The sequence below is a fragment of the Phycodurus eques genome, chromosome 14 (assembly GCF_024500275.1).
Source record: "Phycodurus eques isolate BA_2022a chromosome 14, UOR_Pequ_1.1, whole genome shotgun sequence".
Taxonomy (NCBI): Eukaryota; Metazoa; Chordata; class Actinopteri; order Syngnathiformes; family Syngnathidae; genus Phycodurus; species Phycodurus eques.
The window spans coordinates 793,888-816,077 of NC_084538.1; the positions used below are offsets into that span (position 1 = coordinate 793,888).

A 22,190-nucleotide genomic window follows, 5' to 3' on the forward strand; every position below is an offset into this window, starting at 1 on the left:
CAGGAACTACGTCCTCCGCTGGGCCTTTTTGAGGACGGAGTCGATGTCGGTCTCCCGCTTCAGGTCCTGAGAGATTGGAATTCCCAGGAACGCGAAGGTCTCGACGGTTCTTCCTTTTCAAACCCGCAGTAGAAGGTGTTCAAGTCGTCGGCTAGTGTGCTGCTGTTCTCAGCTTGGGGGGATCGTCGCTTGTAATTAGTCAGCGATTGGAATGCACGCCAGACTGATTTCGAGTCGTTCGCGCTAAACTGTTTTTCCAACTTTGCTGCATAGTTCCTCTTCGCAATGTTCATTTCTTTAGTCGGCTGGTTTCTAGCTCGATTATACAGGGCCCTGTCCCCGTTTTGATACGCGTCCTCCTTAGCTTGGCGAAGCTGCTTAAGTTTAGCAGTGAACCACGGCTTGTTGTTGTTGAATGTCCGAAATGATTTTGTTGGTACACAAACCTCTTCACAGAAACCGATATAGGATGTGACAGTGTCCGTATATTCGTCCAGGCTGCCGGCTGAATTTTCAAAGACACTCCAGTCTGTGCAGCTTTGAAGTTCCATCTTTGCTTCATTGGTCCTCTTTTTCACTGTTTTCACTGTCGACGTCACGCATTTAAGTTCTTGCCTCTATGTCGGCATGAAGCGAATTAAGCAGTGATCAGACGAGCCCGGGGCGGCGCGAGGTTTGGCACGGTATGCGTTATTTAGCGTAGTATAGCGGCGGTCGAAAATGTTATTTTCCCTGGTGGGACAGTCGATGTGCCGCTTGTATTTAAGGGAGTTCGTGGTTGAGTTGAGCTTTGTTAAAGTCCCCGAGAATAATGACGGGTGAGTCCGGGTGTTTTTTTTCCCCGATTTCGTCGACTTGTTCGGCGAGCGCTAGCAGCGCGGCGTTCGTGTTAGCTTGAAGCGGAATGTAGACACCGGGCAGAACGAAAGATGCGAACTCACGCGGCGAGTAGAATGGCTTACAGTTCAAAAACAGCGACCCCACATGGGGGCTGCAACGTGTGCTGAGCCCCGGGACGTCCGTACACCATTTTCCGTTGCTATTGAAGCATATCCCGCCGCCTTTTGTTTTGCCCGATGATTCCATGTCGCGGTCTGCCAGGTGAAGGTGGAAGGCGGGAAGCACGACGCACATGCAACTCAAAATGATTTCCCAAAGCAACTGTCATGGATGACACATTTTCTCCCAGCAATGTCATGGATTACAATTCAACGATGTCATCTCGTTCGGGCTGGACAACAGGGGAGTTGGAAATACTTCCTGTTTGTTTTGGAATTAGTCTGCGGGGATGTGGGAAACGAGCGAGGCAGCGCTAGAGACGAGCTGCTTCTATCGTGTCGAAACCCCCGGAAGAACCTGGCAGAGGATGTCTTCGTATCATCCGCGTTGTCATTATTCGCGGTCGCAGCACGAGCTCTTCACGCCGAGAGCGTCTATGGAACGTTTGAGTGAATCGACACCGTAGCGTAGCATAGTCCACTTGCATGTAGAGCGCCCCCTAGCACTCAAAGCACGAAACGGTTTTGTCCTATGGTGTCAGCTGAAATGCAATGAAAAAAAAAAGGCCAGCACATCACACGGACAAAAAGTCTTTAAACAAAGCCTCGCATCTTCCAACTGCTTCGAAAAAAAATCTCCGGATTACAAGAAAAACCCATAACAAAAATAAAGCGTGACAATGCAATGTTTATTTTGGCAGCAAGTCCAAACAAACTTTCTTCTAAACTCCGTCAGTGTTTTTTGTACATCATGTGTGAAATATAAAAACAACAAACAAAGTCCCACATTGCCATCGTTCGCGTCAACAAAATAATGAGAAAAAAGCAGCACATTGAATTGAGGGAACAACAACGCAGCGTTGCGGTTACCGCGGTAACTGCGCCTGCCGGGGAGGTTTTTCCTTCCTTTGGACTTTTGCACGGAAGACGTTCGGTACAAGTCGGAAGTCGTCGTCAACGTTAGGATTGAAACCTTAGTGCCCAAAAATACATCAATCCGTCACACGTCGAGTCTGGAAACACTTTCGTGAATACGAGCAATGAGGGCACACGAAAAGGCAAAAGAAGATGCAGGGAACGCAATCCCAGTCATCTTTTTGTTTCTTCCATGTTGGGGCCGGCCATATGGACAAAGGTAACGGGACACAAGCGAATCAGTACATTACTTTGTTTTCTTTTGTTTTTTATCTCAAGACATTTAAAGCTCAATTGTGTACATTTTGTGCAATAGAAATACTCCTCTTAAAATACACTAGTGCAACGTCCTTGTGCTCTAAGCGTATGTGCGTCGATGCGCGTCTGTCACACGGTACACGCGCACACGATAGACCGAAGTCCGGCCTACAGGGTGCACACGCGTCCGGTCTCGCGATGGACGCACGACGCACAAATGTCTGGTCACATGGTACACGCATCTGGTCACACGGTGTACACACAGGTCTGTCCCGTCCCTTGGCATTCTGGTATGCACGTGCCACGCGCACGTCCGCTCACATGGTACAAAGCGACTGTTGGAGCAGCGAGAGAAGTGTGAACGTGAAGGCACGGAGATATTCAAAGGTTCCGTTGGCGTCTCTCTTCTTTTTGTCTCCGACTTCAAACGTTTGAAGGCCGAGCATCCGCCGCCGGGAATTCTGCCCGACCGCGCGCAATCCATTGACGAACGGCGCCGTGGCGAGCGCTCGCCCGCCGCCGGGCGGCGCCGTCCTCCGTCCGGCTAGCTTGCCGTCGAAGCGAGCTCAACCTCGAGGACGCGGAGCTACATCCACGCTAATCGCGCCTCCGTGGTAACAGAGAGTTCAGAACATTCCGAGGGAGATTTTCCAGTTCAAAAGGACAATCGATCGCTGATTTTCACGATTGTCGAAGGAGGACGTTTGGTGAAAGATGTCCATTTTGTTTTTCTAAGCCAGTTCACAAGGTCACTTCCTGTTTCGCTTTAAGTGAGGACCATTCAAAAGAAGCTTCAACACACACACACACACACGTGCACACATTTACACAACCTTGCACAGGCACACACACTTGTGCACACAGACAAACACGCGTACCCTTTCATACATACACACAGAGCGGATTTGTTTTGAGAGTTGGGGACGCGTCTCGATCAGCGGGTTGACAAGGAAAGCGGTGCCGCGCTGCATTGTGGGAAGCGTAGTCCGTCCTTGACGTCGAGCGGGCACGCTCAGTACTCCCACTCGTCCGTCTTCATGTCCAAATAGTTGAGAATGTTCTGCGCGAACTTGACGGCCTGCTTGCGGGCCACCTTGGCGCCCTCGTCGCCGTGCGGGTCCACGGCGTCCAGCGCCAGCAGCTGCTCGGTGAGCAGCTCCTCTAGAACCGCGTAGCTCTTGTCGGCCCGCTTGCCGTCGAAGCCCAGGACCCGGGCCTGCAGCTCCGACAGGCTGGCCAGCGCCGCCCAGACGGCGCGGTGGGCCGGGCCCTCCCCGGCGCCGGGGCGGCGGCACGTCAGCGCCTCGCGCAGGTCCAGGAAGGTGACCGCCGCCTGCACCTCCACCACGGCGCGCCGCCGCGCCTCGCGGATGCACGGGTTCTTGGCCGTGTCCACCTGGTCCAGGTGGGTCAGCAGGCCCTGGAGCTCGGCTTTGGGCCGGAAGCCCGGCTCGCCCGTGGCGCAGTGGCGCAGCACGCCGTCGCGCAGGTGGCGCACGTGGGCGCGCACCGCTTCGATCTCGCGGATGGAGTTGTTCTGCGCCAAGTCGTACCTGGACACACAAACGACCTCCGGTCGGCTCAGCGGGTCACGGCTTTTTGGCGCCTTTCGCGCCGAGCCGGTGCCGCGTTCGACATCGACAGCGCTTCTTTCTAGGCAAACTCGACTTCAAAAATAGGTCGATACAGAATTTCTCCCTCGAAGCTCTGCCGGGGGACCCCCCAAAAAAAAGAAAAGACAAAAAAAATTCCACCCGGAACCATGTTTGCACCGGCAGAAGCAATGTTTCACACGGACATTTATTGCAGACGGACGCAGTGCTGGGCCACTGATAAACTTTGCCAGAAACGACAGAGGAGCATCAGCAAATGATTTTAAAGACATTTTTAGATGGCTCATGCACTTATATCATGAAGTATGACGGAGCTGAATGGTAATTAGTTTTTTTACCTAAAATCGCAAACGCTAAGCATTTAGCAAAGGTGGATTTTGTTGTCTCAGTTTCATATCATACGCTCAGTACCCACATATGCAGGTTAACGATTGAAGTCCAGCCGTCCTAAATGAGAATAAAATGCAGGTTAGGAGTGAAAAAAATAATCGCGCGCTGGGGTGGAGGCGCTCGATATCGACAAAATGTCGATAGCGAGGATAGTCAACTCAAATGTGAAAAGGTCGAGATCGAGCACATTTCTTGGCGCAAAGGTCCGGACGATCATCTCGTGTCTATTTAATGGGATATATATTTAAGCTGCCTGCCTCGTCTCCGTATCGACATCTGCTTGTAATCAATACTTCAGTCAAATCCCAAAAACTTTTGGCATTTATTATTGTCAAGTAACACAAAGGATGCGCACACACAGCTGCGCTCAGACGTGTACATACGCTGGCACGATTTGTCAAATAGGACTGCTTTTAATGACTGACTAAGGACATCATTATTTTGTTTCGTAATTGTGTTTTTTTTCTGAAATGTGAAAAAAAATCTAATGAAATGTGTTTCGCCTGAGCCATGATGTTTTCTTGAAAGAATTGGACCCATCTTCCAAATTCTGAGCGGGCAAACAAACATATGAGCACAACTGGGAACAGTCTCGCCTTTACGCCCTAAAAGTTGGGCTGCATTTCAAAATAAGAGCGAGCCAATCAAAAGAGAACAGGAGACATTTCTTTCATGATGGCCTTTCTCCATCTTTAACTCAACTTCCACACGGCGTCTCTTTCTCGCTCCCGTTACGTTTCTCGTCCTCTGATTGGTCTGTACGCAGACCGCCTGAGATCTGATTTGATTTGATTGGCTGAACTGGCGTGCGATTGGTCGGTAGGGTCCGCCGCCGCCGCCGTAAAGCCTGTAACGCCGCGCCCGGCCGGTATGTCTCGAATCCTACCATTTCTTGTTTTGGGCTACGTGCGGGTCCGCGACTGGATCGCGCTCCGCCATCTATGGGATTATTCATTCTAAAAAGATCGGACAGCCCTAGTTCCTTTACCAACAAACGCACGTGGTACCGTGGTAACCCAACGACAAATTCCGACAACATCGCCTCGTAGGACCACCCAGATAAGTGGATGTTCCAGAAAAAAGTCAACCATTCGAAAGACAAAACGGTTGTAAAGCGTTCAAAAGGCTAGCTTGTCAAAATCTCAGAGAAATGAATAGATTGCATCACAAGGTCCCACTTCAAAGTCACATTTGGGAAAACGTCACGTTTGAGACGACGGCAGAACGGCACCTGACCGGAGCGTCGGCTTTACGAGGAGGAAGAGCTTTTGCGACAAAAATTGTTATTATGCAAATTTGCGAGAGCAACTGTAATTGAATGACACCTTCCCTCCTCACAAATGACAATTCCGCCCATTTTGTAATCGAACGAGGTCACCAAGTTGTTAGTTCCTATCCGAGACGAGGAGCGCGTTTGCTGCGGCGTTACCTGCGCGTGTCCTCTCCTTCTCCCTCCAGGTCCAAATGTTTGAGGAGTCCGTTGATCTCCTCCACCACCTGCTTGCGGTAGTTCCTGACGGCGGCGTTCCCCGACACGTCCAGAGCGTCCAGCTCCACCTGCATCTCCATCAGCATCCGCGACAGGTGAGCGCAGCTGTCGCGGCCGCTCAGGCCCATCAGCAGCGCCACCAGCTGGCCGCGCGCCACGCTCACCTTGGCCATCACCTGGGCGGGCACAAAAAAAAAAAAAAAAAAAAAAAAAAGGCTCGACGTCGCTCCCCACCCAAATGGATTCCTGGACGGGGAGGAACCGGGACTGGTGCAAATATTTGTTTTTTTAATCCGTTGCAGAGCTTAAAACGACCACCATTTTTGGCTTTGAAATGATATGCTTCGGTGGAATGCAATAGACCACGTTTCATTGTTTTAATTTGTTTATTTTGACGGTACGGTCACTCCCCGTTCTTATTTGGAGAACTGTGTGAGCGAGTGTCTTCTTTTCCTTTCCCTGAAGTGATGCTATACGGGAGTTGTTGGCAGCGAGCGAGTGTGAACGCTTAAAAACAACTTACGTGCGCGGTAAAACTCGTGGGAAAAAGGTTTTATGGGGTCCCTCCAGATGACAGATTTGCACCTCGTGCGGGTGGGTCTGTCGCATATATCTCGGTATTAGGAAGCCGAATTGTACGACTTCAAATAAAGAGGAAATAATAGCGAAACCTAAGATTGATGATCTCGCAGTGCAGTTTGCTTTGGCAAAATCTCCAGACTAAAGTGTCTTTTCATTGACTTCTAAAAGCGAGACAAACACAACTCGATTCTGGGGCTTCCTTTCATTGAAATAGGAAATCGTACAAAACGGAATGTTTCGAAAGCGAGGTTTGACTACATTTGTAAGAACACACAGGTACATCTCAATCAATTCGAATAAGGCCGAAACGTCCACGCATCCATGATATGGATTCACCAAAGTCTTACTTTGAGGGCAAATTGCTGCCGAGTTTCAACATTCAAATCGTTTTCATTGTTTGATGGTTGGTGAGGTAATAATCGTCTAGTTTCTAAAGATGATCAATTTGGGGTTTTTGTTCGCCGTAAACTTTAATCATCCAAATGACGGATAGACGTATGTACAGATGAAGTATAACAGGAGTTTCCCTTTTCGACTCGAACGAGCGCTTCGGTCGCTGAGGCCAAATGCATTTTCCCACCTGGTTGATGCAGCGCACGGCGACGTGCGTTTCGCCCGAGAGCGGCAGCGAGAGCGTCTGCTGCGGCGTGCGGCCCTCCAGAACGTCCTGGACGGTGCAGAGTCGGGTCAGCGCCCGGTAGCGCGCCTTCCGGAGCGGCACGCGGCCCTCCGTCTTCACCTGGGTGAGGCGCAGCACCAGCTGCCGGAGGGCCTCCACCAGCTCGTCGTCCACGTCGGCGGCGCCGCCCTCCCGCTGCGGCGCCACCACCCGCCGCTCCACCAGCCGCCGCGCCTCCTCGCTCAGCTCCTCCATGGCCAGGCGGGACGGGTGGCGGGCGTTCTCCTCCAGGTAGCGCAGCAGGCCCTCCACCTCCTGCGCCGCCCGCTTGCGTGCCCCCTGCAGCTCGGCCTTGCCCTCCGTGTCCACGCGGTCCACCTCCAGCAAGAGGCGCGTCAGCTCCCGCTCCAGACGCTTGTAATCGCGGTCGTCGGGCAGGCCGCTGAAGGTGCACACCTGGGTGTCGCGTTGGCAAAATGAACAAGAATCGATGGGAATCATTTACCGAGCTGAAGGTCGGCTCACGACTCATTCGTGGAATCCCAGCGTTTAGACGTTTTCAAGTACGGACGGGTAGGCGAGGAAGAGGTTCTTGCCCAGCTCGTCTGGGAAATTCCGGTCCGTAAACTACTGGAACGACTGAACACACATCCCTGCGCGTGGCAGCGCTGCATCGCTCCGAATTTCAGATCAGCACAGCTTTGGAGTCGAGGATAAAGATTAGGATAAAGATAAAGATCGGCACGTAGCCAAATGGAAATCGGACAAGTTAGACACCTCGCGTCCCAAAAGTGAGTAAGTCGTTGAATTCAATGTTCAAACTGTGCATACTGTTATAGTGTCCTCAACTTGTTTTTAAATCCGGTGTATTCGTTAAACTACAGTGCAGTTGTCTTTCAATTTTAAGTCCAAAACTTTTGCATTCAATCTTTGAGAATGTTTTTTTTTTCTTCAGACGTTTTTATCCACTCATTTTCTGGACCGCTTCTCCTCACGAGGGTCGCGGGCGTGCCGGAGCCTCTCCGAGCCGTCTTCGTACACACTGAACCGGTCGACTTAATTACCATTTTTTTCATCTGTCCATTTTGCATGCCGCTTCTCCTCATGGGGGTCGCGGGCGTGCTGCGGACAGGAGGCGGGTTACACCCTGAACTCGTCGCCAGCCAATCGCAGGGCTCACAGAAACAAACAACCAATCGCACTCACATTCACACCTACGGACAATTTAGAGTCTTCAAATCAACCTAGCATGCAAAGTTTTGGGATGTGGGAGGAAACCGCAGAAAAGTCACGCAGGCACGGGGAGAACATGCAAACTCCACACAGGCCAGGCCGGATATGAACCCGCAACCTCAAAATTGTGAGGCAGACGTGCTAACCAGTCGTCCACCGTGCCTGCCGCCAAATTAATGATCACATTTACTAGAATTGAATCATTATTTCTCGTGTATAATGCGCACCCCCCCCCCCCCCCCCAAAAAGGTCAAAAGTCAATAGGGCGCATGACACATAGGTATAGGGGCAAATGGAAAAACAACTTTCACATTTTATCAATGTATGCCGCCATCTAGTGGTTATGAAAAACTGTACACTTTCATTCCAAAATGTCACCGCCACCTAGAGATTATAAAAAAGGTGTAGCCTAGACTTTCATTCCAATATGACAGGGGTACGAACGTATGACTGCATATATGTACAGTTATGCTCATAAGTTTACATACCCTGGCAGAATTTGTGAAATATTTATTTATTTATTTATTTTAATATGACTGATGACTGAACAACAACCATCATTAATTTCTTTACGGTTATGTTTTGTTTAATGATAATGCTTTTCTGAAATGCTTGACCGTTTAATTCGAATCCCATTAAAATAAAATTAAATGTGTTTCGCCTGGTCCTTCATGTTTTCTTTCAAGAATTGTACCCATCTTACAAATTCTGCGTGGGGAATCAAACATGTGAGTACAACTTTGTGTTTTCTAATTTACTAAATAAAAGTAGGGCTGTGAATTTCAAAATGAGAGCCAGTAAATAAAAAAAGGATCAAATAAAGGGCTTAACTTCAGAATAATTCTCAATGAAATGAAAACTAACAAAATACAGAAAACACTTCATGTTTTGGTCCTATGGGTAGAAGCAAAATCATGCAATGTAAAAATGCACTATACATAGGTAGAAGGGTTTTCCGGAATTTTGAGGTCAACTTTGGGGGTGCGCATTATACACGGGAAATTGCGGTAAATACTTTCAATAAATGTTCCAATGTATATCGTTACAGTGGCTTTCAACAATATGAAATATATTTTAGTTTGTTTTAACACTCGGTCTTACTACGCTCCCGTATTTGAATGTTGGTTACTGTGGTGGTACTTGGAGAGCCAAGTATTATTTGAGGTGGTACTTGCCATAAAAGGTTTGAGAACCAGCGATATAAACACAGTTTGCACGCTGTGTCGCAATCGCCACAAAAGATGTCTCAGTGCATGGAGTATACAACTCGAGACACGCACCATTTCTTCGTTGTTTATCTATGAAGAAATTATTATTTGATTTATAGTTTGGGCTGTCACAAAAGCAAAACAATATTAGTGTCAAATCCCTTATACGGCTGGCAGCGAACGAGTGGAAAGTACCGAGAACAGGTGGTATTGTTTCATTTTTGACAGTCGGGTATGGCGGTACCCTACTTTTCTGGTAACGATATACCACGCAACATTACCTGGGGCCCCAGCGCAGTCAGCTCCCGGTGGACTTCGTATAGCCGCATCATGGCGGGGTGCTGGGGCGGGTACTGCGGCGGCTGCTCCGTCGCCATTGGCTGCTGCGGCGGCGGCCCCCCGCGCTCCATCCTCTTGCCACCGTCAAAGGGCTTCCCGAAGAGGCTGCGAAACCAACGGGAAGCGACAACAATGAGCGGAAACGCACACGGAACCAAAACGAGGCGCCGTCGTGCTGTCGGAATGCGGCGCCGCTCGAGAGTAGCATGTCGTGTCCTCAATGTATCCCACAATGCATCTGGAAAAAGTCGTGAACGACGGTGGGCACCGTGACGCGCCAGACAAATTCAGGAGGTGCGGTGTTTGGATTCATTTTGTAAAATACACTCAGCTTCAAACAACGCACAGTAATGTTCGTCGAACGGATTTATTTGTTCAACATTTATCACGGAAGGTCCACCGGCGCACGGTGATCCGGTATGTCGGAATTACACGACAGACTGCAATGGCGTCCGACATTTTGGTTTTTTTGATTGACCGATGACTCGACCACGGAGGCCGTGACAGTACATGAAAACCCCACGCGGAGGGGCCTGCACTTACAAATTCAATTCATTCCAGGGCTGAAAGAAAAAAGACAGAGAAATAAATGAATGCGTGTGAATTGTACTCCATCTGGTTTGTGCGCAAAGTGCAGACATCCAGACAGAAAGAAGTTTCACAGCTAAGTGACTCAGTAAGCCGCAGGAGCATTTGGTCGTTCTTCACAGAGCATAACGAACATATGACTGCGAGGATTGTTGTACTGTCGTTATTGTGTTGCTGCATCGTTTGTGGTCAAACATCCACGAACATAAATGCCATTTGTTAGCTTGTCAAAGATTTCAAGAGAGCAAGAAAAAAAATATATATTCACACAAGCAGTAGATGAAGTGGTCAGAATTTTGGGGGTTTAAATCAAATTGATGCAGATTGTACCGTATGCTACGTTTACATTTATACATCTGTAAGTGGCGCAACATTTCATTCATTATGGCGATGTATCGATTTATATTCCTACAACCCAACTGGTTCGGTCTGTGCTCGGCAAGTTAGCCTTCCGGACGTAAATATATTGATTTCAATGGTTTTAAAAGGTAATCAATCGATTGTATCGATACCACGAAATAACGGCCTGGATTTAAGCATGGCAGGCTTTATGTGGCGATGTGTACGTGTTGTATTTTCAAGAAAAAGAACAAGAAATGTCCTTTCACTTTGCTTGATTTTTCAGTTAGCACACGGCAGGTAACACTGGCGATGCTACTTTTTTTCGATTTCCAGCCACTAAATCGTTTCGGATCGGATCGATCCGATATCACCCTTGAATCGAATCGTTGGTAAATGTCACGGTTCCGCCGCTAACATCTATCTATCAATCGCCATCCTCATTCATGTTCATTCTTGTTTTGCAGACAACCCCTTCGAGTCTTCAGAACCACATGACCCATTATTGTTGAAGCTAGCCCTTCAGCCATTAGTGGGTCAGAATCGTGCCCGCGCGTGCACGCCTGCGCTCACGCGCAATCAGGTTAGCCTACATTTCCTTTTCCGCCACGACAGGCATTCTGAGGATTCGCTGCGTCCGTCGCGCTCGTCTCCTGACCCGAACACCATCGAATTACATCTCATAGAAGAAAATGACACCTTTACGGCTGTCCCTTGGAATGTTCTGAACTTCAGTTTCCCCGCCCGTGTCATATTGAGCAGATTGTTCTTTAGACAATCGCCGCCAGGCGACTTGACACTATTTTCCCCAATCAATTTCACACATTTCAATAAATTCGACTCGGTAAACAAACACAAGCGCGGCTCGGCCTCTGCCGAGAGGACGCCATCGCTAGCAATATGCTTTTGGGTAGAACATCAAACGCAAAACCGGCTAGAAGCGGAAAATAAAGAGTTCTTTTAAAAAAAAAAATAAACTAAACATTTAGCTGGTTTAATATATAGAGTATCAAGCAAACTGTTACATCTGTCTGTCATTTCTTTCCCTAAAAGAAGACAAACTATTGATGTTGCGCGTTCATATAAAGAAAAGATCTAAGCTGTTATACGGAGTTGTTAGTTGAAGAATACTAATACGATTGTTTTTGTAGCATAAAAACTCCCACTGCTCATACTGTTATTGTTGCACTTGTTTCCTAAAAAAAAAAAAAAAAAAGTCAAACTATTGATGTTGCAATTTCGTAAAAAAAGAAGCTAAACTGCTACATACGTATATAATTAAGGCTATTGTTGGTGTTTTTACAGCGTAAGAAATCAGACTGTTCAAACTGTTACTGTTGCACTTGTCTGTCATTTGTTTCCTAAAAAGAAAACATTTACGTAGTTATATATTACGAGAAAGGTCATTCATTTTTTAATGGCATAATAAAATAGCATACTTGTTTAAATCGTTCTTTTCCGAAAAGGAAAACATTGCACTTCCCTAAAATGAAAAGATTTAAGGTGTTTTATACATTACAAATAAGGTCATTGACATTTTCACACCACAATATATCAGACTGTTTAAACTTTGACACTTGCCCGAAAGTCCCGTTTCCTAAAAAGAAGACATTACACTTTCCTAAACAGAAAAGATTTATTGGGGCCCATTGCTGTTTTTGCAGCATGATCATTCAGACAGTTCAAACTGTTACTGTTACAAAGACAAACTATTGATGTTGCACTTTCCTGAAAAGAAAAGATTTAAGCAGTTTTTCTGCATCGATTCTTAGTAAGGCCACTGATGTTTTTATAGCATAATAAATGACTGTTCAAACTAACAGTTACAATCATTCATTTCCTGAAAGAAAAACACTGCACTTCCCTGAAATGAATATATTTAAGGTGCTTTATCAATCACATTTAAGGTCAAACTTTTGAACTTGTCCAAAAGGTTTGTAAACGACCGCCGTGTCGCGCCGACTGCTGGCGAGGAGGACTTGGTCACAATTTTTTCACCTTCAGTATCGGCAGCCTCCGCGAGTACCCGATAGCTTGAAATTGGTATCGGTGCTCGCCCATCCCCGCTAATAAGGCCATGATCTTTCACAGCACAATAAATCTAACTGACTTGTCTGTCATTCATTTCCTAAAATGATGTCGCACTAAAAAGAAGTAGCATTTAAACTATCCTATATTTGTAGCTATATTTGAAACAACTATTATCTTTTAACTATAAATGCCATGAAATCTGTTCGTATTTACACCCGAGAGAAGTATGTTTTGCATTTTGTTCCACTGTGAACTGAAGCGTCCCCTTCACACCAATGGAGCCAATTGTGATTGATATTTTAATATATATATATATTTTTTTTTAAAAAGAGCACTTCACCTCTAATAGCGACACTTCTAAGAGGTTTTATGGATCAGTAATTCCCTTGCGAATTGTTACGTAAGCAGGTGACGGCCGTGTGATTTGCACCACCACATCTTCCAAATGTGACATTTATGGGAGCAGTCAGTTGCTTCCAGACTACGCGAGAACGCCAGCGGGCTTTTGTCTGACACGCTAAGAAGCTAACAGCTAAAGAGGAATCCTCCCTGCGTGCAAGATCGCCATCACCATCACCGCCTTGCCCACCTGCAGCTGCCTATTCCCGGGTTGGCGCATTATGTCATCCCGGCAAAAAAAAAAAAAAAAAATATTAATCCGGTGCACATGTGTAAACCTGCGTGCACACGCCGCGCGCGCGCGCGCGCGCGCGCGCACACACACACACACACTGCCTGTCACGACTGCACTCACCTCTTCAGCACTCCGAACACGTTGGCGCACATGTTTTAACTCGACTGGCTTCCCATCCGGTGACGTTAAATGAGGAAAATGAGGGGGAACGAGTGGAAATGTGGTCTTTTTTCTTGAAAGGGAGCGACGCAGCAGATGTGCTCCGCACCAGCATCGGCACCAGCACCGCGCAGCTGTGGCGCCGCCCACAAACCTTCCCCATCTCGCCTTGAAGCGTCACCGGAGGTCATCCAAAGCACACATTTGTCAATATTCATCCATTTATTAGCGACATGACAACGGCAATCAGTCAGCGTATGTCCCCCGGCGAGGCCCCCCACCCCCTGACGGCGCTCCGCCCGGCTGGTGTAACTTTTGAGCGCCCTTCGAGCACCACAAGAACTCGGGAACACGTTGTGGACGTTGTTCTTACCTGCACAGCCAGCGTACAGCCATGAGCAGCGCTCACGCGGGGATTCAAGCACGCAGCTGCTTCTTCCCCCAGCGCAGCTAACAAACATTAGCCCCCGTTGCTAACTGCCGTCACTTGGTCTTCGCCCCACGAGTTTACGCTGGGCCCTGCAATGTTCGAGTCGAGCGGCGTGACGCCTTTTCCACAAATGAATTACACACTTAAACGAGCCGCGTGCGTGATTTTTGTTGGTTTCCGAGCAGGTCACAACGCGTTAACCTTTCACTTTTGCGTCGACGTTCGTAGCAGTGTGTCGCTTTTGTTTGGCCGACACAAGCGGCGCTCGATTTGTTCACCCGAAACGCGCTGCAAAGGCGTTTTTCATACAATAGCGGTGATGGGTGTGTCAACAGACCCGTAGGGGGACAAAAATCATGGTTAAACGAATAAAAATCAAGCATATTTTTTGACGAAAACAAAGCGACGTAGGAGCTGTATCGACAGACAATTACGAAACGTGAAAATAAAGGACGGGAATGGCGGCGCAACACGGCCGATGACTAACCGGGCGGAGTCGTTAAAGGTTTGAAGCGCACCTTTTCCAAACGTAGCCCACACAAGGACGCCGGTTGCTAGTCCAAATGAATTAAAGGAAACCTCACCAACTAATGGTTTAGCGTAAAATTTGTATTTGTTTGTTTTTTTGTGGGGGTCGTCATGTCTGTTCGAGCCGCCGCGGGGTGTTGGACTTTGCGCCGCTGGAGATGTTTACGAACACGGCAAAGTGTCACGGCGGCCGCTAGCAGGCGACAATGTAGCAAGCTAGCGACAAAACAGGAAAACACATCGCCAAAGGTTCGTAGATCTCATAAAGCTGCGTCCTCTGTCTCTTTACGTCACCTTCATCACATGTCAAGTGGATTACGTGGAGTGTTACTCCTCCATTAACTGTCCTTGAGCACAAACCGCTTGTTACCTCCGCCAAGGAAGTTCTCGGTAGCATCGGGTTGTCTGCGGTCCTGTCGGTTGTTTTGATTAATGACTACAATACATAACCAGGATTGCCTTTTACAATGTGACCAAGTGCTAATCCGCAACTGGGTGATTGCATAAAAAACGTCAAAAACAAGAAAAAAGAATCACAATGAATTGAAGGTTGACAATAAAAGGGACACATGAGGGAAAATGTATCGTTTTGGAATTTAGCTGAATTTTGACATGATCATTTGGTGAATTATGTGAGCCACACGATAAAGTTAGGGGAAAGAGTAGTGGAGGCTCGACTCAGGACAGAGGTGAGTATTTGCGAGCAACAGTGTGGTTTCATGCCTAGAAAAAGTGCCACAGATGCATTATTTGCCTTGAGGATGTTGATGGAGAAGTACAGAGAAGGTCAGAAGGAGCTACATTGGGTTTTTTGTGGATCTAGAGAAAACCGATGACAGTCTGGAGTGGCAGAGAAGTATGTGAGAAGAGTACAGGACATGTATGAGGGCAGCAGAACAGTGAGGTGTGCTGTAGGTGTGACAGGGGAGTTGAAGGTGGAGGTGGGAGTGCATCAGGGATCAGCCCTGAGCCCCTTCCTCTTTGCAGTGGTGATGTATAGGCTGACAGATGAGGTTAGACTGGAATCCCCGTGGACCGTGATGTTTGCAGATGACATTGTGATCTGCAGTGAAAGCAGGGAGCAGGTGGAGGAACAGTTAGAAAGATGGAGGCATGCACTGGAAAGCAGAGGAATGAAGATTAGCCAAAGTAAGACAGAATATAAGTGCGTGAATGAGAGAGGTGGTGGGGGAAGAGTGAGGCGACAGGGAGAAGCGATAGCAAGGGTGGAGGACTTCATATACTTGGGGTCAATCGTCCAGAGCAACGGTGAGTGTGGTCAGGAAGTGAAGAAACGGGTCCGAGCAGGTTGGAACGGGTGGAGGAAGGTGTCGGGTGTGTTATGTGACAGAAGAGTCTCTGCTAGGATGAAAGTTTATAAGACAGTGGTGAGGCCAGCCGTGATGGACGGATTAGAGACAGTGAGTGGCACTGAAGAGACAACAGGAAGCACAGCAAATGAAGATGTTGAAGTTCTCTCGAGGAGTCAGCAGGTTGGATAGGGTTCGAAATGAGCTCATCAGAGGGACGGCCGAGGTGAGATGTTTAGGAGACAAAGTTAGAGCAAACTTGAATGATTTGGACACGTCCAGAGGAGAGAGAGTGAGTATATTGGTAGAAGGATGATGAGGATGGAGCTGCTAGGCAAGAGAGCGAGAGGGAGACCAAAGAGAAGGTTGATGGATGTCGTGAGGGAAGACATGAGGGCCGTTGGTGTTGGAGAGGAGGATGCAGGAGATAGGCTGACATGGAAAAGGATGACGCGCTGTGGCGACCCCTCAAGGGACAAGCCCAAAGGAAAAGAAGAAGAATTAGGTGACTTTGCATAATACCGCCCCCTTACTTTCTCCGCCCACAATTTGGAAGCTAGGCTAGGCAAAGCTCTGCCATTTCCAAGAGACAAGAGACAGACTGTATTTCAAGATCAGCAATATCATGTCAAAGCCAAAAGCTAATCAGAGCCGCAGTGTTGTTGGATGCACTTTGCTAACTTCTGATAAGCAGCACATTGAATGTGTGGGTTGTTACCTCCTCCAAGGAAGTTTTTTTTTAGCAGCATAGGCTGGCCTACAGTCGTGTATGTAGTTTGTGATCGCGTCTGGTATGTAACCTGGATTTCCTTGTACATCGTTGTGCTAATCCATGATTGGATGACATCATACAAAGCATCGTAATGTCACTAAATATCAATTGAAATTGAAAGGGCGACGTGACTTTTGATTGTTTATGTAGAACCAGTTTTTCAATTTTTCAATTTTGTAAACACTAGTCTCTCTGCCCACGAGCTGGCAGATTGCAAGCAATGGCCGCACTACGACGGCTTGGTGATGAAGTGCTGCCTCTACCAGGGAAAATACAATCCATGCCATTGTTTTTTTTGTTTTGTTTTTTTTCCCCTTTGACGCTGGTCTGGCAGTAGCCACTCGCCTGGTTGTAACCCCTAGCTCCATCCACCCCTGGTTGTCACAGTTACTGTGTATGGTACCCTTGGGTCCAATTCTTCAGAACCTCAATGTTGACTATCATAGCTATGAAGATGACACACAGTTACAGCATGTCTGTCAGTGTCTCTGGATCATTCATCCATCCATCCATCCATCCATCCATCCATCTATCCATTCTCTACCGCTTATCCGAGGTCGGGTCACGGGGGCAGTAGCTTTAGCAGGGACGCCCAGACTTCCCTCTGCCCTCTCTGAAGAACATACTGTATCCAGAGTGAAGGCTTGCATGTGCCAAGCAGACCAGGAGAAGCTCATTCATGCTTTTATTGCGAGTAGACTTGGCTATTGTAATGGTCTTCTGACTGGACTCCCCCAAAAGAGTTTTAAACAGCTGCAGCTCGCGTTCTGACCGGAACAAAGATATCAGAATAGATTACTCCAATTCTAAATTCTCTACACTGGCTCCCAGTCAGCTGTAGAATAGATTTTAAAGTTCTGCCACTGGCCTATAAATCACTAAATGGTTTACGTCCTATATGCATAAAAGAAATGCCATTGGAAGATAAACCCAGTAGGGCTCTGAGATCAGCAGACTCAGATCGGCTAGTGGAGCACAGAGTCCAAAGCAAACATGGTGAAGCAGCATTTAGCTGTTACGCTGCACACAAATGGAATAAGTTGTCAACAGAAGTGACGTCAGCCCCAAGTCTGAATGTTTTTAAGTCCAGGTTAAAAACTATTTTTTAAATGATCATTCTTGCACTGTATGCTGCTTTAATTGTATTTTTATTTTTCTCTTTGTTTTAAATGTTTATACGCTGTTTTTTTTTTTTTTACATGCTTTTAATCATGTAAAGCACATTGAGTTACCTTGTGTATGAAATGCGCTATATAAATAAATGTGCTTTGCTTTAAAAAGTTGTTTGGTGTTGGCCCCGCATTGAGGGTGCGGGCTGCGACAGGACCGCCCGCTCAAAACAGGCTAATTCCTATTTTCTAAATCAAAATGAAAATATAATTATTGAGTGACCTTACCCAAGTTTTGACGATATGAACTGTCATCATTGAATTTATTTATTTCTTTCTTTTTTTTTCTTGAGTTGCGAGCAAAACTTTGAGTGACGACGCCACAACAAGCTGTTTCATCTTTATGCTGCCCCCTGGTGGTCAAGGTGCGCGCACTAGATGGAGCAGCACAATGCCTGTTGAATTATTATGTTGCACAAAGTGTTTAATTCTTTACATTCTATTTAATGACATTTGTACTGTATGTTTTTATTAGGGCCTGACCGATATTAATTTTTTGTTCAGGCCGATTCCGATATTTGGCAGAAAAAAGTCAGATAACCGATTTGCCGATTAATAAAAAAATATATATATAATGAATAAAATAACTTCATTTTTGGTCCCTTAACGCTGACGACAATAAATATATGAATTACGGGCAGTCCCTTAGTATTTGTTTAACTTTGCAACAGAGAGGATTTTCCAAGTACAAAAAAAGTCCATTTTTTTTTTTTAGCAACACACTAATAATGCCCTCGAAGCATTAATATGAGCCTTATGAACATATATTCTTGCAGACTTTGTGTCTTAATGGGCATACGAGAGGATGGAACAGGATGCAATTGACACTGAAAAAAGTTGTCAGCCGTGCATGTCATTTACTTCCTGAACAGCATTTGCTGTTTCATGACAAAGGAAGCATATGCTGGCCTTTAATCGTCAAAACTCCCGCCGATTACCATTGTTTTGAAAAGGGTTAATATGGGCCTTTTTGCGAGGCTGGAACAGCTTCCATTTTGTTGGCTCGGCTCAAATGTTGATTTGAGTTACGTGTTTGAAGCCTCGGGGTGTCTCGTTTGCGTTCAGAGGTCCAAGTTCCGACCGGCACCGAGCGCCACGCACGACTGGATCGGCCCGCCCGACCCTCTTTCCAACCTGCGACCCGTCGTCTATCGCGTGGCGCGCCACGAGTCGGAGCTGGAGAGGCGCCTGAGGAACTTGCGGCAGGACACCGAGGACTGGAACCACAGATTCTGGACCCAGCAGAACGTCACCTTCAGCAAGGTGCTCTGAGAGGAGTCACGACTACCGTTATTCTTAAACTGGGATTTTATTGTTTTTGTTTTTCTTTCATTTTGTTAGCCTATTAACATCATAGTTGAATGTTTTTGGGAAACAAGAAAAAAAACATTTTTAGCAAGCACATTTTTTCTTTTATTTAAAGAATCTTGCAGTCATACATAATTACGTTAAAGCTATTTAAAAATAATTTATTCTTGATAATATATACACCATAATACACAATACAAATATGCCATTGAATAAATAAAATGTCACCATGTAATTAAATGTTAGCAACCATTAATTGGGTTCAAAATAATTCTTTAATATATTTCACAATTGTATTCATGAATAGGCAATTAAATTAAAACAATATTTTCTTTAATTGATTCATACTGGACAGATTTAATTAGTTTTTGTGTTGATTTAATTGGCACCAAACAAACATCATCTCCCCCCCAATAAATTTAGTCGAAATGCACAGCGGAAGGCAGCTATTACTCAAAGGAAGTTCAGCAGAAGTTTGTAGCAGATTTAACCTGTATGTATAAATAAAGCTTTCGTTTGGCCTAATACATTTCATTCATTCGTGTAAGTGCGTGTTGTCGATTATTTTCCCGCAGCATCATTTGCCCGTGTGTTTAAAATGCTTTATTTGTGTTTTGCGCAGGAAAAAGAGGCCTTCATTGTGTCGCAGCTGAAGGCCAAAGGCTTGACTGAGCGAGACCAGCAAGGTTGTCCAAATCTTCAGCACACACGCGCGACCGGCAATCAACAAATTGTTGTCAACGGCAAAAGACGACATTCGCGACCAGAGTTTTTCGCCAAGCGGACGCTCTGCTCACTGAGTTGCCCTGCGAGTCATCCACTTAATCCAAATGGACACCCCCCAAGTGGAATTATTATTTCACTTTGTAGACACAAAGTGTTCTTAGCTGAGCCCATTTGGACTTTGTTGCCAACCAAAACAGCAGCAGCCGTCGAAGCACGAAATTGGAATCTCGCCGTGTGTTGTAAACTACTATTAAAGGTGTTATCTTATGCGGCAACATTAGCTTTAACGACAATTGGCGTTCAGGTAGCCTGGGACACACAACATTGTGGAGCGACCACGGCAGTCTACTGGAATGGCGACATGGACGCAAAAAAACATTGTGGAGCAACTACATCAGTGTACTGTACCGGTTTATGTTTCAATAGACTCTAAAATTTGGTCGCTCTATTTTCCAGCCAGCACTGATGGGTGGTTGCTCCACAGTGTTGTATATGTCCACCTCCCCTCTTTTTCCATCAGTCGTTCGGACACGTCCAGAGGAGAGACAGAGAGTGTATTGGTAGAAGGATGATGAGGATGGAGCTGCCAGGCAAGAGAGCGAGGGGAAGGCCAAAGAGGAGGTTGAAGGATGTCGTGAGGGAAGACGTGAGGGCCGTTGGTGTTGGAGAGGAGCATGCAGGAGATACGCTCCCGCGGAAAAGGATGGCGCGCTGTGGCCACCCCTCACGGGACAAGCCCAAAGGAAATGAAGAAGATTGTGTTTTCTCCTCAACTGCACTTTCACATGACACAAATTCTAATATTGTTTGACATTATTCCAAATCTGTGTCGCAGGCCGGCGCACTCTGAGCAGCGAGGAAATGTCCGTCTTCTACAAGAACTTCTTGGACAAAAACCGAGAGCGACATGCGAGTTACAACAAGTCGGTTGTTTTGGCACACACACGCACCGGTTGTCGTGAATATTTGTAATATTCTGCCTCGTACTTGCAGGAAGTGGTACCGACGCAACTTGTCAATCACCGTCCTCATGGCCCGCGTTGCGCTGCACAAGCTGTGGAAGTCGATCGTCGATCAACACCACAACACACCCACAACGTGATCGCAAACGCGCGCGCACACCGCCTGTCAATCGTGCCGGAAAGTATAAAATAAAACAACTTGAACCAAATGACGAGTGTGTTTGTTTAAAAAATACTCATCATTTCAATCGGATGGTACTACTAATGGTAGTGGACAGGGCTGTCACACCCACGGGGACCCACACATTTCCCGATGAAAGGGTTCAACACCCAGACATTTCCCGATGGGTGTCACCTCCACGGAGGACGTGCTTGTTGCAGCACCCACACGTCTTCCCAATCACTGGGTTCAACACCCAGACTTTTCCACAGGGACGTTGCATCCTTGGGGTACGAGGGTGTTGCAACATCTCTCATGTGATGGTTTGTTTCTTTGAATACATTTTTAGATGGGATGTTTTTTTTCGTAGGCATGCTTTTATTTGATCCAACTTAAACACCCGCGCTTTTCCCTATTGGCTTCCCACTCGGTGAGGACCCTCACATTTTCCGATTAAAAGGTTCAATTCCTGCACATTTGCCCGGGCGCTTCGGCTGCCCCCTGCTCCAGTGTGCTCCGCTAACGTGTGTATGTGTTCACCGTGATGGGTAAAATGCAGAGAACACATTTCGTGTGCATGCATTCCGATGGTTCATGACAATAAAGGTGATTCTTCTTCTTTTTCTTCTTAAATGACTATCTTAATACACAGCCTGAAGTGTCACGTGACCTGCCAACAATAAGGACGACTCAAAGGTGCGTAAGTTATGCACTGGCACTGATATAGGGTCCTTCAACCACAGGCGTCCTCTTTTGGCGTTTTGGGGAAAACGATGCATCTGCACGGCTTGTCCGGGATGAGTGGAACAGCCTACAGCACCTCAACCACAATTCAGTTCTTTCGGTTTCTGTGCAGTTCCATCTTCTGGTTGATTGTAATAGTGTTACTTTTAGTTACGTGCGCTAAAGTCTCATTTTGAACTTGCTTCCTTCGTGATTTGACAGCTTGTTGCGGCTGGTTGTATGAAGTTACATCTGGTTGTAGCTGGCTATAAACTGGTTGACTCCCGGTTACACCTAGTTATGGATCTCATGGTTGGCGTCTGGTATCATTTGGCTATGTCGTTAAATCTAATTTCCTAGAATTGCGTGATTTGGTTATAGCTGGTTGAATTTGATCTTGTGAAAAACCTTTGCCAAAAATCCACTCTGAAGGGCCAAGAACTGCCCGAGGGTAACGCAAGGCAATGCCGACGAAGAGACAACATGGCGTCCTTAAACCATGTGACGTGGATTTAGCCAATGCGGAGCAGTGCGGGAAGTTCAAAGCGTGGCACGACCTTTATTTTATTTTTTAAAATATATTTTTGTTTTATATTTATTTGTTGGTATCGATAAGAAACAATTCTGAACGGTATACGACAGAGAATAGATCAAACAAAGCTCGGCGTGGCCAGATTTCCCTTTTTTTAGGCTTCGTTGGGGATGAC

At 46.7% G+C, this 22,190-nt stretch overlaps 2 protein-coding genes across 5 annotated transcripts; one reads left to right on the forward strand and one right to left on the reverse strand.

The window, feature by feature from the left end:
* Nucleotides 1-1,668: 1,668 nt before the first annotated feature.
* Nucleotides 1,669-14,777, reverse strand: bag5 (BCL2 associated athanogene 5). Of its 3 annotated transcripts, none has more exons than XM_061695855.1 (5): nucleotides 13,769-14,777; nucleotides 9,587-9,749; nucleotides 6,826-7,320; nucleotides 5,604-5,839; nucleotides 1,669-3,724 (listed from the first exon to the last, which is right to left on the reverse strand). In XM_061695855.1, exons 1-5 carry the CDS (start codon nucleotides 13,789-13,791, stop codon nucleotides 3,184-3,186), a joined length of 1,458 nt encoding a protein of 485 aa, XP_061551839.1. In that variant the 5' UTR covers nucleotides 13,792-14,777; the 3' UTR covers nucleotides 1,669-3,183. The 3 variants fall into 3 exon arrangements, with proteins under 3 accessions (XP_061551839.1, XP_061551840.1, XP_061551838.1); XM_061695856.1 differs by having other exon boundaries at nucleotides 14,724-14,767; XM_061695854.1 differs by lacking the exon at nucleotides 13,769-14,777 and adding an exon at nucleotides 13,357-13,642.
* LOC133412530 (cytochrome c oxidase assembly factor 8) lies at nucleotides 13,783-20,800 on the forward strand. Of its 2 annotated transcripts, XM_061695858.1 has the most exons (5): nucleotides 13,787-14,602; nucleotides 18,670-18,867; nucleotides 19,535-19,598; nucleotides 20,474-20,561; nucleotides 20,632-20,800. In XM_061695858.1, exons 1-5 carry the CDS (start codon nucleotides 14,465-14,467, stop codon nucleotides 20,738-20,740), a joined length of 597 nt encoding a protein of 198 aa, XP_061551842.1. In that variant the 5' UTR covers nucleotides 13,787-14,464; the 3' UTR covers nucleotides 20,741-20,800. The 2 variants fall into 2 exon arrangements, with proteins under 2 accessions (XP_061551841.1, XP_061551842.1); XM_061695857.1 differs by lacking the exon at nucleotides 20,632-20,800 and having other exon boundaries at nucleotides 13,783-14,602; nucleotides 19,535-20,559.
* The last annotated feature ends 1,390 nt before the right edge of the window (nucleotides 20,801-22,190 follow it).

What these genes read in the sequence shown, in the direction of transcription:
- LOC133412530 (XM_061695857.1), top strand. Translation starts at nt 14,465, where the DNA reads ATGTCTGTTCGAGCCGCCGCGGGGTGTTGGACTTTGCGCCGCTGGAGA. An exon ending in AGGAAAACACATCGCCAAAG is followed by an intron (nt 14,603 to 18,669) that starts GTTCGTAGATCT and finishes GTTTGCGTTCAG; the next exon opens with AGGTCCAAGTTCCGACCGGC. An exon ending in AGAACGTCACCTTCAGCAAG is followed by an intron (nt 18,868 to 19,534) that starts GTGCTCTGAGAG and finishes TGTTTTGCGCAG; the next exon opens with GAAAAAGAGGCCTTCATTGT.
- bag5 (XM_061695854.1), bottom strand. Translation starts at nt 13,388, where the DNA reads ATGTGCGCCAACGTGTTCGGAGTGCTGAAGAG. An exon ending in GTGTTCGGAGTGCTGAAGAG is followed by an intron (nt 9,750 to 13,356) that starts GTGAGTGCAGTC and finishes TTGGTTTCGCAG; the next exon opens with CCTCTTCGGGAAGCCCTTTG. An exon ending in TGACTGCGCTGGGGCCCCAG is followed by an intron (nt 7,321 to 9,586) that starts GTAATGTTGCGT and finishes CGCGACACCCAG; the next exon opens with GTGTGCACCTTCAGCGGCCT.